The sequence below is a fragment of the Asparagus officinalis genome, chromosome 10, assembly GCF_001876935.1.
Source record: "Asparagus officinalis chromosome 10, Aspof.V1, whole genome shotgun sequence".
Lineage (NCBI taxonomy): Eukaryota > Viridiplantae > Streptophyta > Magnoliopsida > Asparagales > Asparagaceae > Asparagus > Asparagus officinalis.
In genome coordinates, this window is record NC_033803.1 from 31,349,890 (window position 1) to 31,368,600 (window position 18,711).

The following is an 18,711-nucleotide window of genomic DNA, read 5'->3' on the forward strand; positions in this document are numbered from 1 at the left end:
CTCCTCTCTCCCATCCTGCCACGCGTCAATGCTTTTTAGCCAGCTCGTCTTTGATCCCATTTCTGTACCCGTTTTTCCTTCCCCTCACTTCCTCTGCCTATCAATTTGGCTACCATTTCAGAGACCCCCTTAGTTCTGGCCTTCTCCCTTTCCGAATCACGCCTGTCGACTTCATAATTTCGCACCCCGTTAGTTTTCAGGGTTATCAATCCCCGCCGTTTCCACTTTCCTCCACCCCCTTCCGGCTTTAACCTTACAGGTTGGCACTCATTGCGTAAGGGGATATCTTTTCACATGCACATGTGTCTCGTTTTTTTTTTTTGTTTTTTGGGTTTGAAGGGTGGGGGGGGGGCGGGGGGGGGGGGGGCGGGGGGGGGGGGGGGCGAGGTTGTTGACGTTGGAAGAGTGGATTTTCTATTAACCCCTAATCTTAAGAGTTTTTTTTTTGATATTTTTATGCAGGGTTATCTGATAATTGTCCAAAGTTAAGGGGATTTTTCTGAAATATAGCCTATCTATTTAAACTTTCATGACTTTAGCAATATACGCTCATGATTTAAACTTGAACTTCTTGAAGTGGAGTCACTATTGCAAAATCATTTTTATCTTTTTATTTGGAGCACTTCTGTATTTTAATAACAATGTTTCATGAAATTATGTGGTCATGAGTAGTAATCTAGTAATCTTGATTCTTAAGTGACGAAGGAATCAACCATCGATCGCCATAATCTGTCTACAGGATAGAGCTGACGTTGAATTTTTGGGTGGAATTTTTGCAGTGAACCTCCACTATTAACTTCAATGGTACTGGAAATATATACGAGAACTGGTGATTTAGCATTTGCGAACGAATCACTTCCTTTCCTGCTGGTAGAACATAGCTTCTGGAATTCAGGTGCTTTTTAATTGATTCACCTTGGTATTTTAGTGAATTAAAATTTTTTATTGATGATTTTATTATTATATAAGTCTTTAATGTTCATGATGATATCAACAGGGATTCATAAAGTGACCATTCAAGATGTTCAAGGCCAGATGTACTCTTTGAGTCGCTATTATGCGATGTGGAACAAACCCAGACCAGAAAGTGCAATAATTGTATAATCTTTCTCCTATCTAAAATAAATGCAATCATCGCCAAAATTTCTTAAAAATATGCATCAGGTTTTCAAAATGACGCTAAATATATACTAAGAGAAAATGAAGATTTGTGGTTTGCTTCTTCATGTAGGATGAGGAAACAGCTTCCAAGCTTCAATTGCCTCAGAAGGAAATTTTTTACCGTGAAGTTGCTTCAACTGCTGAAAGCGGTTGGGATTTCAGCTCTCGCTGGATGAGGTTTGTTTCCTGTTCTTTATTCTATATTTTGAACTAGAAGCTTCCAAAGCTCTTTGTTAGGAATTTGGTTAAGCCCTAATCTTGTAGATATGCACAAAGGTGGATTGATTAATCCCAATGAGCCAAATTAAACACCTATTGCTATCTTGACTTTAGTCTTACATGATTATGTATTCATTCACTTCCCTAGTTCGCGTAGGACTAATCTAGCGTTATATTTCTTTTTCAGTTAATCAATTCATTATAATGAGGCTATTGTTCATTTTCATTTGCATGAGATACATTTCACCTATGAATTAATTCCCCTTCTTTGTTCAGTAACTATCACACAGTAATTTTAATCTAGGCTGTTTGTTTAATTTCAAATGATCATCTAATGCTGAAGCTTGTTGTGTTAACTGTTGAATTCTTAACTGCAAATCTAAAGAATATCAATCTATATATCAAACAACAGAATCATATTCGACCTTGTCATTAATCAGTGATTCAGTATTAGCGTCTCTACTGGAGTATTCTTATTTCTCATATTTGATTTGCTATTCGCTTTTGATGGCTATGTTGTGCTACGATCCCTGTATTTCACAATAACAGAATCATATCTAACAGAAACATCTGATTATTTCACGGAAGTAAGACGCTAAATGATGTATGGTGCTATATATATTCATAGCTGTGTTATGCTACAATCCCTTGTGCCTCCTGTTCAACTTTCTAATTTGTCTAAAAGATGGCCAAGTATGTATTTCAACATCATATATTGCACTAGCAAAAACTGGTATTTATACTGAGAGCCATTTGAAATTTCTGATTGATTGTTTCTGATAGCAATCGCTCTTTGTGCAGAAATTCATCGGACATGACTACATTGTCAACAACGTCAATAATCCCGGTAGATCTGAATGTTTATATGTACAAGGTGTTTAAAGTCCTCACTCATAATATCTTATTTTTTTGCAAATCAAGTAGTTGCTTTAGTGAAACAGCTAGTTCCTCCCGCATCAATGCCAAGCTACATGCATAGCTCTACAGGCCTATTGGCAGACCATGTTGAAGTTTATGTCACTAGAAGTTTGCATTGGATATCTTTAATTCAAGTTACCCTGGTCATTTTATTTTAATTTACATTCTGTTTATAGTTCTATACTTCTGTCCAGAGTCTATGTTGCAACTACCATTGCGTAGTACCACAGTAGATAACTGAGAACTGGTTTTGCACAATATGCTTTAAGAAAAAATTGATGGTAAATAATATACTGTGCCACAAAAAACTCATGGGTCATCAAAACTGGTTCTGCCTTGTTCCGGCCACTAAGATGAATGTAGTCTTTATTCGCAAATTTGTATGCAATGCATTGTACTGGTTCATAAATAGAAGATATTGCATTGCATTTTTCTTTTCTTTTTCTCATGGTTTACTGTGATTTGCTCCATCGTTTTAGCTTGTTCCATGCCACAGAGGTCACTTGGTAGCAAATACTTTTCAAGTTGAACAATTTTTCAAAACAGACCCTTTCAAATTTTTATTTTTCAAAATCGACCCTGTTTTTTTTTATTTACCAAAACCGACCCGTTTTTTTGATTAGCAGCCTAATCACATTCCTAAATAGTCGGGGTTGCCAAACCCGACTATTTAGGACTTAAATTTGTATGGTTTAAGGCTTCTAATTAGGGTTTAACAACCTCCTAAATAGTCGGGGTTGGCAACCCCGACTATTTAGGAATGTGATTAGGCTGCTAATCAAAAAAACGGGTCGGTTTTGGTAAATAAAAAAAAACAGGGTCGATTTTGAAAAATAAAAATTTGAAAGGGGCTGTTTTGAAAAATTGTTCTTTCAAGTTTCCTCTTAACATATGCTCCCAGACTTTTTCCTAAATATAGGAGATCGCTCGGATGCATGACCTTTAAATTGCAATAAGCAAAAATCAAGACAAGGCCCTTACTTTCTCATTGTTTTTCTTATTTAAGAATCCTTCATCAACATATAGGCGTTGACCAAGTCAATTGTTCCTATAAAGTGGGTCAAGTCTCCTGTTGAGCATTCTTTGCTTCTGGCCATACTTCATAGCTAGCTCAATTTTGAAAGGGAATGGGGATGTTGGTAAATGATGATTAAAATTTCTTCCCTTTGAACGTACTGGTTAAGACCTTTGAAATCATCCACCCTGTAAATTCTAATTATGTCAGGCGTTTAAATCTTAAAGGACGTTGACACTGTACATCAAATTTGTTGTAATAGATGGAGCTTGGCATTGCTTTCTTCGCAAAGCTGACTGGGGATAATTCCACATCCGAGAAATTTCTGACGGCTTCAAAAGCACGATTAACTGCAATGACATCCATTTTCTGGAACGAGGAGATGGGGCAATGGCTTGATTACTGGCTCATTGGCGAGTGCGGCTCTGAGGTGCTTCACGGACTAGCATGCATTCTTACTTAACCATTTCACAATTCACTAGGTTTCTATGTCTCGCTAATTTTAAATTCAAATGCTCATGATTCTCTAGGATGTCCACCAGTTTGACCTGCGCAATCAGAATCAAAACGTTTTTGCTTCAAATTTCATTCCTTTGTGGATTCAGGAAAACAATACAGGTTAGCATCACTTTATTACGTATTCGATTGCTTGGACTGATGTAAGCGTTGCATTTAGGGGCTGTTTGGTTGCCTATTTTTCAAAATAAAACACCGGAAAAGTGTCAGAATGTGAGTTACACGTCAATTTCCCACTATTTTACATCGTGTGCGTGCGACTCTAACCCCTTAAAATTATGTAGATGTGGCGTCCTCATTCCTGTTGTGGCGCTAAAAACAGAAATCAATATCACATGGAGTAATTTTGGCTGAAAGCTGAAACTTTGTCAGTGGATATATAATAAAGAAGTTAGAACCTAATCACGCCCACCTTATGGTTACCTCCTAAAATTTAAAATTAGTCCCTTAAATCTTTTAACATTTTGAACTTACTCCCTCAAATGTTCATAACTTAAAATTAGTCCCTCAAATCTTTAAATATTTGGCAAATTACTACCACAGATTTAAAATTAGTCCCTAAAATATTTAAACATTTTCAAACTACTCCCACAAATGTATTTTGAAATTAGTCCCTCAAATCTTTAAACATTTTGCAAATTGCTACCTCCAATAGTCGTTTGGGTTTACCGTTGCAATCAATTTTTATGTGATGGTAGGTATGTACACACCTCAATTTATGTTGGCAACAATTTTGCCATATGTGAACGATAAGCGCACCATGGTAATCACAATATTAGTTTCTTCTTTACTTTTTTATTTGAAGTGAACTAAGGAAAATGAGGGAATCTATTAACGATCAATTGCACTCTTCTTTTCTTAAGTTGAGTCAAACTAAAGAAAGTGGTGGACATTACTTATATCCCATTTTTTTTGGTGAAACAAACACAAAAAACACTTAGTCACGAAAGTGAAGGGAATAGAAAAAAGGAATCTATTCATGATCAATTGCTTTCTTCTTTTTTCAAGTATAGCCAAACTAAAGAAAGTGGTGGAAATTACTTATATCCCATGTTTTTTGGTGAAACAAACACAAAAACACTTACTCATGAAAGTGAATGGAATAGAAAAATGTGAAGGAACATGTTTCCTTGTACTTATAGCCCTCATTGGAGAACGATTAATATCTGATCTCCAACTCTGGGAATAGCTTTGTTGTTATTGTTGTGGTTTGTTTATTTGTTGGTGTTTTACATGTTCTTCTCGTTGGCACCCGGTATAGCTTCTTGATAGCTTCTAAAAAAGGAGGAGAAGAGAAGGTCTTAAACCTTAAGGATTAGTGTTATAGTAGAAAAAAAACATAATATAGTGTAATTCTGGTTAAACTATTTAGAGGAATGAGTGTATGGTGCATATAGACAATTAAGAAATATATGAGAGTAATCACTTTTTTCTATTTATGATCAATAATCCATTATGATGGTGAGGTTGAGGACTATATGGTTCATCGAAACGGATCAGTATGGTTAAAACGGAGTCCTATAAAACCATGAAATACCTATGAGATTGAAGAGATCTATGCTTTAAGGATCAGAATATTGGGAAAGCTAAAAAACAAGATGTGTAGATAACGAATTTAACTAAAATAAGAATGTCATGATGGTCTTGTGTATATCTAACTAAAGGTAGGATAATAAATGAATGCATTCGTAGAAGGTTAGAGGTTGGTCATACCAAACACAGGCGGACACTAGTTAGGGGAAGCGATAAAAATAAGATTATAGTAAGTGGGAAAAGAGGACTAGTGGTAGTCCGAAAGAACTTGGTTTAGAAAAACTCAAAAGATATGATAGTAGTTAATGGAGGAGATTCCATGATATAAATGATTGGAAAAATAGGATTCATATAGCCCAAAAAGTTGGAATTAAGGCTTTGCTGCTCGGAACCTCATCAAAAACAATGTTTTTCATCGGTCTTCCCTTATATAATATGCTGTATTGCTGTAATATTTCAACTCTACTTGTTAATTCATGGATTTGATGGAGATGGAGAAAATATATTCCTAAAAACGAATTTTGATAACCATTAGCCTAAAGGCAATTGTTAAGTGGGAGAGATAAATGCGAGAATGAAGAGAGAGAATTAGTGGCAAACATTGAGGCCCACTCATCATGCCCTCTTTTTCTCTCTCCTCCTTACCCCACGGGTAATGGTTAGCAAAACTCTTCAAAAAAATTATAACATACAAAAAGTTGAGGAACTTCCCTTAGGCTATACTTGTTTGCTATCTAAATGAGTAGTGTTCTGTTCTGTCCTGTATTCCAATACTATGAAGCACCGACTCTTGCAAACAGCCCCCGTCCCCGTGTCCGACGCTTGTCGGAGACGGACACGCGTTCGACACGCGTCAGACACGGCGTCAACGGCGTCGACTCGCGGCAGACACGGGACGGACACGGTGAAGTTGAGGGCGACACGACGAAACCAAAAAATGAAACCCAAACCCGAAACCCAATTTCAAACTTAAACCCAAACCCTAACCCTAGTCATCAGAGAACTTACCCGATTTCACGCCGCCAGCTCCCAGTCTCGTCGTCGCCATCTCCCATTAGTCTCTCCGCTCTCTGTCTCTCTCTCTCTTCGATCGCTCTCTCTCTCTCCCCCCGATCGCGCCCTCTCTCTCTCGCCGATCGCGCTCTCTCTCCGATCGCTCTCTCCCCCCCGATCGCGCTCTCTCTCTCTCCCCCGATCGCTATCTCTTATTCTCTTATTCTCTCTCTTTTATAACCCGAATCCTAGTCTCTCTCTCCCCGATTCTCTCCCTCTCTCCCTCCTTTACTTTACTATCACTGTTTTTTATTTTTATATTCTGTTATTATTTTCGTTTTTAACTGTTACTGTATAAAAATATGAGAACTAGGATCATACTGTTAATGAATTAGTTAATTAATTAGGGTTTTATTTTTTAATTTTTTAATTTACTGTTACTGTTACTGTTACTATAGTTACTGTTTTACTACTGTTAATTTTTTAATTTATTGTTATTGCTTGTATTTTACAAAAATGGAATAAGACGGGAGTTCTAGTGGTAGTGGAGTATAAGATAACAAATATCCGCTTTGAAAATATGTTACCAAATTGGAGAAAAGGGAGGGAATGGCAGGAGCAAATTAGAGATGGAGATGTAATTATTACAGAGAGGATTTTACCGGTTCACACTCAAGAGTTAAAAATCACCTCTTGAGGATAAGCGGGACTGGAATTTACCGGTTCACACTCAAGAGTTAAAAATCACCTCTTGAGGATAAGCGGGACTGGAATTAAGATGTGTTCCAAGTCAACAAGAGTTAAAAATCACCTCTTGAGGATAAGCGGGACTGGAATTAAGATGTGTTCCAAGTCAACACCCGAACACCTAAGGGAGTTTCAAAGGACGTTGGATCAAGCGGAAGCGAGGTTGAGGGCTTCTAAGCCTAAGATGCCAGTTTTGCCTATATCTTCGACTGTAAGTACGACCGGTATAGGTGCAAGTGCAAGCATGCCTATTGGTGCAAGTGAATCTAAGAGGAGGAGGGGGTCTAATACCATGGAACAAGCATTCAATATGGGAGCAAGGGAGGAATTGGATGCATTGATTGGTAGGATGTTCTACACCGGGGGATTGTCCTTCAACTTGACAAGGAATCCATATTATGCCAAGGCTTTTGCATATGCCGCAAGCAATCCAATTTCTGGCTACAAGCCTCCCGGTTATAATTCCATAAGGACCACTATCTTACAACGTGAGAAAACTCATGTAGAGAGGTTGATGGAGCCCATCAGGGGCACATGGTCACAGAAGGGGGTCTCCATTTGTAGTGATGGGTGGGCGGATGCACAAAGGAGGCCCATCATCAATTTTATGGTGGTATGTGAGGGTAAACCAATGTTCTTGAATGTCGTGGATGCCGAGGGAGAAGTCAAGAATAAGTATTTTATCCAAGCACAGCTAGAAAAGTGCAACACAGAGGTGAGACCGAAAAATGTCATTCAAATCATAACCGATAATGCCTCAGCATATAAGGCCGTAGGAGGGCTTGTGGAGGGCACCTGGCCTCACATATTTTGGACTCCTTGTGTAGTCCATACACTCAATTTTGCTATTAAGAATATTTGTGCGGCTAAAAACACGGAAGCAAATGCCATGGCTTATGCACAATTATATTGGATTACAGATATCTATGATGATGCATTGTTTATGAAAAATTTTATTATGAATCACTCTATGCGGCTTTCCATGTTTAATGATTATTCCAAGGTGAAGCTCCTATCGATTGCCGACACAAGATTTGTCTCGTGGATTATTATGTTGAAGAGGTTTAAGGTCGTCAAGAGAGGCTTCCAAGACATGGTCCTAAGTAATCGATGGAGCTTGTATAGAGAAGATGATGTGGGAAAAGCTTAATTTGTGAAAGAAAAAGTCCTCGATGATTTGTGGTGGGACAAGATAGATTTTATTCTTGACTTCACTGGCCCAATCTATGAAATGATAAGGGTCACTGACACTGATACACCATGTCTTCAATTGGTGTATGATATGTGGGATACAATGATTGAGAAGGTGAAGCAAGTTATTTATAGGCACGAGGGTAAAATGGATAACGAGGAATCTCCTTTTTATGAGGTGGTTCACAAGATCTTGGTGGATCGATGGAACAATAGCAACACTCCGCTTCAGTGCTTGACACACTCTTTAGTTCCAAGGTAATATTTCACATTTCACTCTTTAATGCGAATATTTCTATTACTTAATACATTGTGGGCTAATTCATGTTATTAACGAATATAAGTACTATCATTCCACATGGCTCAATAAGAACGTCAATCGACAAGCTCCAAATCAAGATCTTGAGATCTTTACGGAAAGAGCAAAGTGCTTAAGAAGATACTATCCTAACCCCGATGAACGACGGGCGGTGAACTTGGAATATGCTAAGTTTGTGGGGGCTTTGGAGGCTTTTAGTGATCCGGATTCTCTTTCCGATAGAGCACATATGGATCCTAAGTCATGGTGGCTTCTTTATGGTGCAAATACTCCAAATTTGCAATCATTGGCCGTAAAACTTCTAGGCCAACCTTGTTCCTCTTCTTGTTGTGAACGGAATTGGAGTACGTATGGTTTCATTCACACCTTAAAGAGGAACAAGCTAACCCCGGTACGTGCGGAGGATCTTGTTTATGTTCACACCAACCTTCGCTTACTTTCTTGAAGTTCGGAAGAGTATATGGAAGGGAAATCAAGAATGTGGGATGTTGGTGGAGTGGAGATACATTTGAATCATTTCAAGGTGCCGGTATTTTAGATGCTGCCGCCCTTTCTCTTGACGAGCCCACGATGGAGGCCGTTGTGTTTGAGGAGGATGAAGAAGTTGAAACCATAGAATGATCTTTTGATGTTTTAACTTGAGAACTTTATTTTTAAGATACACTTTTGGTTGTAATTTTTGCAATGTTAGTAACTTAGTATTTTGTAGTCATGGAACTAGTTGCAACTTGAACTTTATTCTCTTATATTTAGATATGCTCAAGATGAAAGTAATGGAAATTAAAATTTGGTATTATCTTCAAATCAGTTACATAACTTACATTTGTCATTGATTATACAAGTCAATGTTACATAATAATATAACATAAAAAATTGATCTATTTTTCTATATGTTCATCTTCTCTTTCTTGTCTTCTTTTACATTATTGTCTTCAATTTTTCAAGAGATCATTGCCATCCCGACGTTTTAATTCACACCTGCAACACACACTTTTCTTTAGTTTCTTATTTATAACCTCCACTTTACATAACAAAAAATATGAAAATGTAATATGAATTTAATTCAATATTGATCTATATATAATAATAATATTAAAAAAATCTAGCCGTGTCGCCGTGTCCTATTTTTTTGGGTTTTGCCGTGCCCGTGTCCGTGTCCGTGTCGTGCCCGTGTCGCCGTGTCCGTGTCCGTGCTTCATAGTTCATAAGTAACCAAACCTAAAAAATATTGGTAGCATTTCAATTTAGCGGGAAAATGTTCTAGAGATATAATTGTTGATAGCTGTCTGTGCACAGATTAATTACTGAGAAACCATGCTACAGAGTGATCTTGGAACTTGCAACAATTATTAGGCGAGGAACATGGGTGAAAGACGATAAATAATTTGATAAGACTTGATAATATTTGATTCAATTGCTAGGACATGACCTTATGTTCACTTCATGTACACGTTTGATCATGCTAGGCAACGTAAGGGCTCTTTGGTTGGCTTAAAAAATAAGGAAATTAATTATAAAAACATATTTTCGATAGTAAGTTTTTTTTCCTTGTGTTTGGTTCATTCCTTAAAACTAAGAAAAGAGATGAGATGAGATGTGTTGTCATCATGTTATTGGATGATGTGACTCATTTTTAAGGAAACCATTTTATGATTTTTTGAGGAAATAGATGCAAATCAACTTTTAATCGTTTCTTTATCATATTTCTTTTTCTTTGATTTTAGGAAATCAACAAAAGAGACCTTTAGTTTATTTCTTTACCAACATATAATGTTTTTTGTATGTAATATCTCTAATCTGCCAAGTTGAATAACCTGTATATTTTCGGTTAAAAACTATTATTGGTTAAAAGAACAAGAACATTCAAAACATAAGATGGAGTATATATGTATGTTAATTGCAAGTATTAGATTTTCGTGCTAAGTTTAGAGACCTTTTTCAGTAATGGCCTCTGATATTGTTGTACATTTCGAATTACACCTCTTTTTTGCCAAAGATGGACCTGCTGTGGACAAAGTTCTGAAGAGCTTGCAAACATCAGGATTGATTCATCCTGCAGGAATCGCAACATCATTGGTAAATACCGGTCAACAATGGTAAGTAATCTTTTGATTATGCGTTTGAGATGACTAATATGTTCTTGGAATCACATAGGAGGGAAATTGAAAGACAACATGAATTTTATCCTTTTTTTTTCTTTTTGTTATTTATATTATATTTAGAATTATGTGTTCAATGTGCTGATCAGGGACTTTCCAAATGGTTGGCCTCCTTTGCAACATATGATTGTCGAAGGATTGGTAAGGTCTGGTTCTCCGGAAGCGAGATCTTTGGCTGAAGATATTGCAATAAGGTGGCTCAAAACAAACTATGCAGCGTTCAAAAAGAGTGGTACGATGCAGGAGAAGTATGATGTGGAGTCCTGCGGGGAAGCTGGAGGTGGCGGTGAATACAAAACTCAGGTCAAAACTACAACCTTGAATTAAATAATATAGCAATTAAACTTTTATTCCATCAATTGTTGTTATTCTAGTTCAATTCTGCTCTTGTTTTTCCCTTCTTCTTTCTGATACATTTTCCAGCCGCTTCATGGGAATTTTCCTTGATTCTCTTCATAAACCTTCAACATGATTCTCCTTTACGTTGTAAAATTACCCTCTAACTCCACCCAAAGTCGCTAATTCATTCTGTTAGATCTGAATCATAACTTGAGATCTAAAACCATATAGCCATGATTAATTCAAAGAGATTAACAAGAATCAAAAGAGTGGAAGCTTATACCTGAATCCATGGATGAACCTTGAGATGGGTTTTGGATCTTCTAACCTTAGGGTTTCTCTAAATCCGAATTTCTCTAGCTAGATGGGGGTGTAGAGAATTAAAGAATGTAACCCTAGGTTAGGGACCATAACCCCTTATTTATAGATGTTGTACTTTTGTAATTTAGCCCCTCAATAAATCACAATTACAACCTGGTATCTGCACATATAACCCCATGATTATATTTAAATACCCATTAACCCAACTTAATTGATCACTTTAGTGGGTTATCCTGAAAGATAGCAATACACATTGATTAATCATATGTGCCCACAAATAGATTTATTAGATTAAATCCAACAATCTTCCACTTGGGCACCATATGATTCCTTAAATTGTGTATAACCTTATGAGCTCAAAAATTGCTATCACTGAAAATGTATTTCCGAACAATCTCGTCCATTGACTATATCAATATAGGATCAAAGCGGCCTTCATCACATTTATCGTGACTCGACCCATCAATGGTCACATATACTAATACAATCAAACGACATAGATCAATCATGGATGTGCAGCATGAAAATTACATGTAATGTGATCAGTACATGTCTAGTCCTCCTTAGTGAGGTGAAAACCAAACATAATGTAACAGAGTGTCTTAACTGAATACTTTATTCTGATCAGACAATACAACCAAACATAAAGCACCACAATTACAAACTCCCACTAAAACATAATATCCTCAAATAATACCACACCCATATGAGCAGTATGCTCATGAAAGACCTTAGGTGGCAATCCCTTAGTAAGAGGATCAGCTATCATGGAGTTTGTCCCAATGTGCTCTATGGATATCTGTCCACTCTGTACCCTTTCTTTCACAACCAGGAACTTAATGTCAATATGTTTTGACTTAGTTGAGCTCCTGTTGTTATTGGAATACATTACTGCAGATTTATTGTCACAATATAACCTTAGTGGTCTTTCAACATTTTCCAAAATGCGCAGTCCCGTGACAAAATTTCGCAGCCATATTCCCTGATTGGATGCCTCATAGCAAGCTACAAATTCTGCTGCCATAGTGGAGGAAGCTACTAGTGTTTGTTTGACACTTTTCCATGATATAGCTCCTCCTGCTAACATATAAATGTAGCCTGATGTAGACTTCCTGCTATCTTGGCATCCAGCAAAATCAGAGTCCGAATACCCAATGACCTCTAATTTCTCTGATTTTCTGTATGTGAGCATGTAATCTTTTGTTTTCTGAAGATACCTCATAACCCTTTTGACTGCTATCCAATGATCCATACCAGGGTTGCTTAAGTATCTGCCTAACATCCCAACAATGTACGCAATATCCGGACGCGTACATACCTGAGCATACATTAGACTTCCTACAGCCGAAGCATAAGGAATCTTCTGCATTTCCTGAATTTCAAGGTTACCTTTAGGGCACTGATTGAGACTAAACTTGTCTCCTTTAGCAACAGGGGTGTCACCTGGTCTGCAATCTTGCATGCCAAACCTTTTAAGTACCTTATCGATATAGCTCTTTTGTGATAATCCAAGAATACCCCGAGAGCGATCTCGATGTATCTGGATCCCTAATATAAAAGAGGCGTCCCCAAGATCTTTCATCTCAAAATTCTTTGATAGAAATCTCTTGGTTTCGTGCAACATGCCTATATCATTAGTGGCAAGCAAGATGTCATCCACATACAGAACCAGAAAAATATACTTACTCCCACTGAACTTGTGATATACACAGTCATCAACAATGTTCATCTCAAAACCGAACGAGATAACTATTTGTTGAAACTTATGATACCATTGACGAGGAGCTTGCTTGAGTCCATAGATGGATTTCCTTAATTTGCAAACCATATTCTTTGGGTCTCCTGACACAAAGTTTTCTGGTTGCACCATATAAATCATCTCATCAATGTCTCCATTGAGAAATGCAGTCTTAACATCCATCTGATGTAACTCAAGATCATAATGAGCAACAAGTGCCATGATTATTCTGAAAGAGTCTTTCGATGAAACCGGAGAGAAAGTCTCTGTATAATCAATGCCTTCCTTTTGAGTATAGCCTTTAGCCACAAGACGCGCCTTATACCTCTCCACATTACCGTTTGCATCCCGCTTGGTTTTAAAAATCCATTTACAACCAATTGGTTTTGCACCTTCTGGCAATGGGACAAGTTCCCAAACCTTATTGTCTTGCATAGACTTATACTCTTCATTCATGGCATCAATCCACTGTTGAGAGTTAGAACTTTTCATGGCCTGAGAGAAGTTGATTGGATCATCTTCTAACATTCCACTACTTTCCTCATGTTCTTGGAGAAATACAATATAATCATCCGGAATAGCATTTCTCCTTTCTCTCGTGGATCTCCTTAATGGCACTGGTTCTTGAGGTTGTTGAGTTTGTTCTTCTGGAACAGGGAGTTGTTCAACATTATCATCTTGAGGTTCCGGATTTACTTCTTGAGCAACAACAGGTATAGGAACCTGAATATTGTCAAAAGTAACTGTATGGATTGGATCTGAAGCCAATTCCTCCTCAAAACTAATGTCTCTAACCTTATTTCTCCCCCCAAACTCAACATCCTCAAAGAATGTTGCTGTTCCCGTCTCAAAAATATTCCTTATAGTGGGATCATAAAACTTATAGCCCCTAGAGCGATCAGGGTACCCAATAAAGTAGCTGCTAACTGTTTTGGAGTCCAATTTCTTTTCATTTGGCCTATAAGGCCTTGCCTCAGCTGGACATCCCCAAATATGTAAATGCTTTAAACTGGGCTTTCGACCAGTCCAAAGCTCATAAGGTGTTTTAGCAACTGCTTTACTTGGTACTCTATTCAGAATGTAAGCTGCTGTCTTAAGTGCTTCTCCCCAGAGTGACTCTGGTAAAGAAGAATGAGCAATCATACTTCTTACCATATCCTTAAGAGTCCTGTTTCGTCTTTCAGCTACACCATTCATGCTAGGTGAACCCGGCATAGTGTACTGTGGGACGATACCGCATTCCTCTAGGTATCTAGCAAATGGTCCTGGACGTTGTTCACCTGAACCATCATATCTACCGTAGTACTCACCACCACGATCAGATCTGACGGTTTTAATTCTTCTGTTGAGTTGATTCTCAACTTCAGCTTTATAGGCTTTGAACATGTCCAGAGACTCAGATTTTTCATGAATAAGATATAGGTGCCCATAACGTGAGTAATCGTCTATGAATGATATAAAATATTGTTGACCATTCCAGGATTCCGTAGGGAATGGCCCACAAATATCCGTATGTATCAATTCTAAGACATCCGAAGATCTGTTGGCACCTAATCTCTTCACTTTGGTCTGTTTTCCCTTGATACATTCAACACATACGTCGAAGTCCGAAAAATCAAGGGAATCCAAAATGCCATCAGACACAAGACGCTCAACTCTACCTTTTGAGATATGACCTAAGCGCTTATGCCATAATGTCGCCGAATTTTCCTTATTTAATTTACGCTTAGTACCACGTGATTCCACATGCAAGGATTCATTGTAAGAAGCAATTGTATCAAGCAAATATAGGTTGTCATAAATACTCAAGTAACCGGTTCCCACAACATTTGAATTAAAAGATAAACTGAATTGACTGTTTCCAAATGAACAAGAATAACCTGATTTGTCCAATACAGAAACAGAAACCAAATTCCGTCTAACACCTCGAGGAGATACTCCACTATCACAACCGGGTTTTCTACGTTCACCCGAACAACGTTTACACCTCACAATACAATCACTATGCAATCACACCTCACACACTAAGTGTTGGTCCTAGTCCGTGTCCTCCTCCTCAAGTGCTCGGTTACAACCTCTCCCTAGGCACGTCAACCGACGCCACTCCTCTTGGATTCGACCCCGTCTCTCACCACACACTTCTCTCGGTGTACAAGTGTATTACAAGTGAATCCTCACAATTAGGCTCAATACAAAGTATTTGTTCTCTACAATGAATGAGAACAAATTATAAATAAATCAATTTGATTGTTCTCTAAACAAGGTGAGAACTCAATTAAGCTCACTCTCAATGTCACAAACCCACAACCCTAAATTATACTTATGAATGTAAATACAATAAGCTCAATAGGTTGTGTGTGAACAAAGAGTATCAATAAAACAATTTAAACTCAATATAGAAATCTAGCTTATGGAAATTAAGATCAAAACAATAAATAGCTAGAATTGAGTTTAAGGAAAACTTCTCTATAGATCTTCACAAACCAAACTCTTGTAAATACTTAAAAGCTTTTTAAACAAACACTAAACCCTTAAACAAAACTCTTTAAACTTGTTTTTAAAACTCTCTTAGATTGGTTGAAAACTGAGATCAAAGAGGGTTTTTATAGCCTCCAAAACCTCAGCCAAAAACCCCAAACAAATTGACCAAAAAACCACCTACAACGGCTCTAAAAAGAGCCGTTGGGACTCCAGCGGTCGACCGATGAAAATCGCGGTCGACCGGAAACAAGGTCAGAATCGCAGGAGACGTCCAGAGAGTCCGTCGGTCGACCGGCGAAAAATTCGGTCGACCGGAGGTACTGTAGCAGTGCGCATCTGTCTTGTAAAATCATTTTAAAATAGTAAATGAATTCCAAAAATTATAAAATTTTGTGAGAATGTTCTAGACATGTAGAATAACATGTCAGAAAAAGAATTTCTGAAAAAACATTTCCCAGTTGAGAGAAATAAATGTTTGAACACAAAAATACAGTTTCTGAAAATCTGCTGTGATACACGATTTTGTAAAATCAAGTAGGCACAGTAAATAAACTCCAAAAATAGTAAACTTTTGTGGGAAGTTTCTAAAATTTTTCAAATATCACTTTCCATTTGTGAAAACTCATTAGTTTTGTAAAACATGCACGAACATGTGCACGAACGAAAACGTGAATTTGTAAATTCCTTTAAACATAACAAATCAATTCTAAACTTGATGAAACTTTGAGAAATGTTTGCAAATGATATTTTGAACATGTTACAAAAAGAATTTTCTAATTTGCATTTCCTAATTGTGAAATCTTATTATTTTGGAAAAGTGTTCAAAACATGAAAAAGTGATATACATGAAGTTTAGTGTTTTGACATAAACAAAAAAAGTGATATACATGAAGTTTAGTGTTTTGACATAAACAATGTTTTGAAACTTTGCACAATGATTATATAGACTTGATAAAATATGTATATGATGATTGTTAAGTCTATAAACTAAGAATACAATATTTGAGCTTAGAAATCAAATACGTGTGTGTATATGATATTGAGCTTAGAGTATCTAACACACATAATATAAAACCTAAACTAAATATACCAAAGCTTGATCTTGATCTTCAATAGGCTTGACTTGATATATTTGCGGATGAAGCTTGAACTTGATCTTTAACTATGAATTGCATGTTGCTTCACTCCACAATTCCGCCAACCTCCATTTGATATCGTCGTGTAAGCTCAATCCATCCAACCTCCAACTACGTTGTTTGTCTACAATAAATACGAAAACACAAATACTAGACAAACAACATTAGTGGTAAATTGTTTGTTAAACATCATCAAAACAAGAAGGCCAACAATCTCCCCCTTTTTGATGATGACAAACAATTTACAAAAAGGATATATGCATGAAAGGAAATGAATATACAGTGTATAATATATCATGCATATAAACATGAAAGAATATACTCACAATATTTCTCCCCCTTTGACAACATCAAAAAGGGGACAAAAAGAATAAGAGAGCGAAAGCTCCCCCTATCAATAAGCACGGGTGAGTATTAAACATAAAAAGATATAGGGATTGCTCCTCCTATCAAAATGCCATATATAATATATAAAATGAAGATCATGGCAAACATATGTGAGCAAGCATAAAAGGTATGCTAACAATCACTCACATTCAAGAGATAATGAGAACACATATAAATATGTCAATATGAAAAATAGTGTCTCATATCAAAGAACATAAAAACCATGTATAAAGATAGATTTATGAAATCAAAAGAGAAAGAGCATGGGAAACATGCAAAATATTTTCAAATGAAAACAAATTAATCAAATGAAATCATAAATCAAGTGTAAATCCAAAAAAAAAAAAAACAATGTTTGATCAATAAAGGAAAATTTTCTTTGTATAACTTGATCAAACCACATAAAGAATATGTTTGATCAATAAAGGAAAATTTTCTTTGTATAACTTGATCAAACCACATAAAGAATACATTATAAGGTACAAATAGATGATCTATAAGCACAAACATATAAATATCATCATATAAGTGAAATATAATGAATTCAAAGAACCAAGTCAAAACAAAATCTTTGACAAAAGAATTTCAAGAGAGGCAACAATATATCAAGCTCTTAAGCTTGTTTCAACCCATATAATCACAAAGAAGGAGATCTGGTCCTCGCTGCTCGCCGACCGATAATCCTCAACTCCAAGAAGAAAGGTAAATTAAAACCCAAATGGGAAGGGCCGTTTGTGATAGACACAGTCTACTCAAACGGTGCATATCGCCTGATTACTCCAAAATAAATTTGACCAAAGAAAAAGAATTGTTTTCATGTTCAAAAGTTTAAAGTATAATTTTTCAAAACCAAGAAAAAGAAAAATAAAACATCAAAATTTTTGGTTTAAAATCAAAATTGTTTTGGTACCCAAGTAATATTGGTACCAAAAGGTTTAGGGACATGATCCCTATCATTAAAGCTCAAAGCCCTTAGGTTATGAACCCATTTGGATGCATTTAGTGCACGAGTCCGGTCATAGCAATAATTATGCAAATGACCCATTCGATTGCAATAAGTGCAATGAAGAGGATGCATTTGGTTATGTTGACTATATGGATGTGCACGAGAAACATTTGAAACATTTGCAAACATGGATGATCTTTTAAAATTATTTTGCAAATGTGAAACTCTCTTTAAATCAAAACAAAATTTGGCCAAATGACCAATTCTACCACAATGATCACATCTATACACATGAGCATGCTTATGATGAACAATGGGTGCATGTGTGTGTACATGTGATGAAGAAACTTGATGAAATGCAAAAGAAGGATTAATATTCTTATGTTTTTATGCATCATAGCAAAATTTAGCTAAATGGCCTTTACGACCACAAATGGAGCACTTGTAAACTTTGCTATACAAGTGTGCATAGTATGTAGGTGATTTTGTAGCACTAGATTTAGCACAATTGTCCATAAGTTTCTTATGGTTATCAATGCATATTTTCAAAGTTGAATCTAAAGATAAAATACTATTTTTCATAAGATTCAAA

The 18,711-nt window shown here is 36.6% G+C and overlaps 1 protein-coding gene across 1 annotated transcript in view; it reads left to right on the top strand.

Annotated features, from left to right (window-relative positions):
- The window catches only part of LOC109824953 (probable trehalase), a 24,572-nt gene extending 13,459 nt beyond the window's left edge, over positions 1-11,113 (top strand). The window contains exons 3-10 of the mRNA XM_020391590.1: positions 780-895; positions 998-1,098; positions 1,232-1,338; positions 2,182-2,254; positions 3,576-3,743; positions 3,844-3,931; positions 10,609-10,708; positions 10,861-11,113. Of these exons, the coding sequence (XP_020247179.1) occupies positions 780-895; positions 998-1,098; positions 1,232-1,338; positions 2,182-2,254; positions 3,576-3,743; positions 3,844-3,931; positions 10,609-10,708; positions 10,861-11,098 (991 nt within the window). The 3' untranslated portion in view covers positions 11,099-11,113. The remainder of the gene's footprint in view (positions 1-779; positions 896-997; positions 1,099-1,231; positions 1,339-2,181; positions 2,255-3,575; positions 3,744-3,843; positions 3,932-10,608; positions 10,709-10,860) is intronic.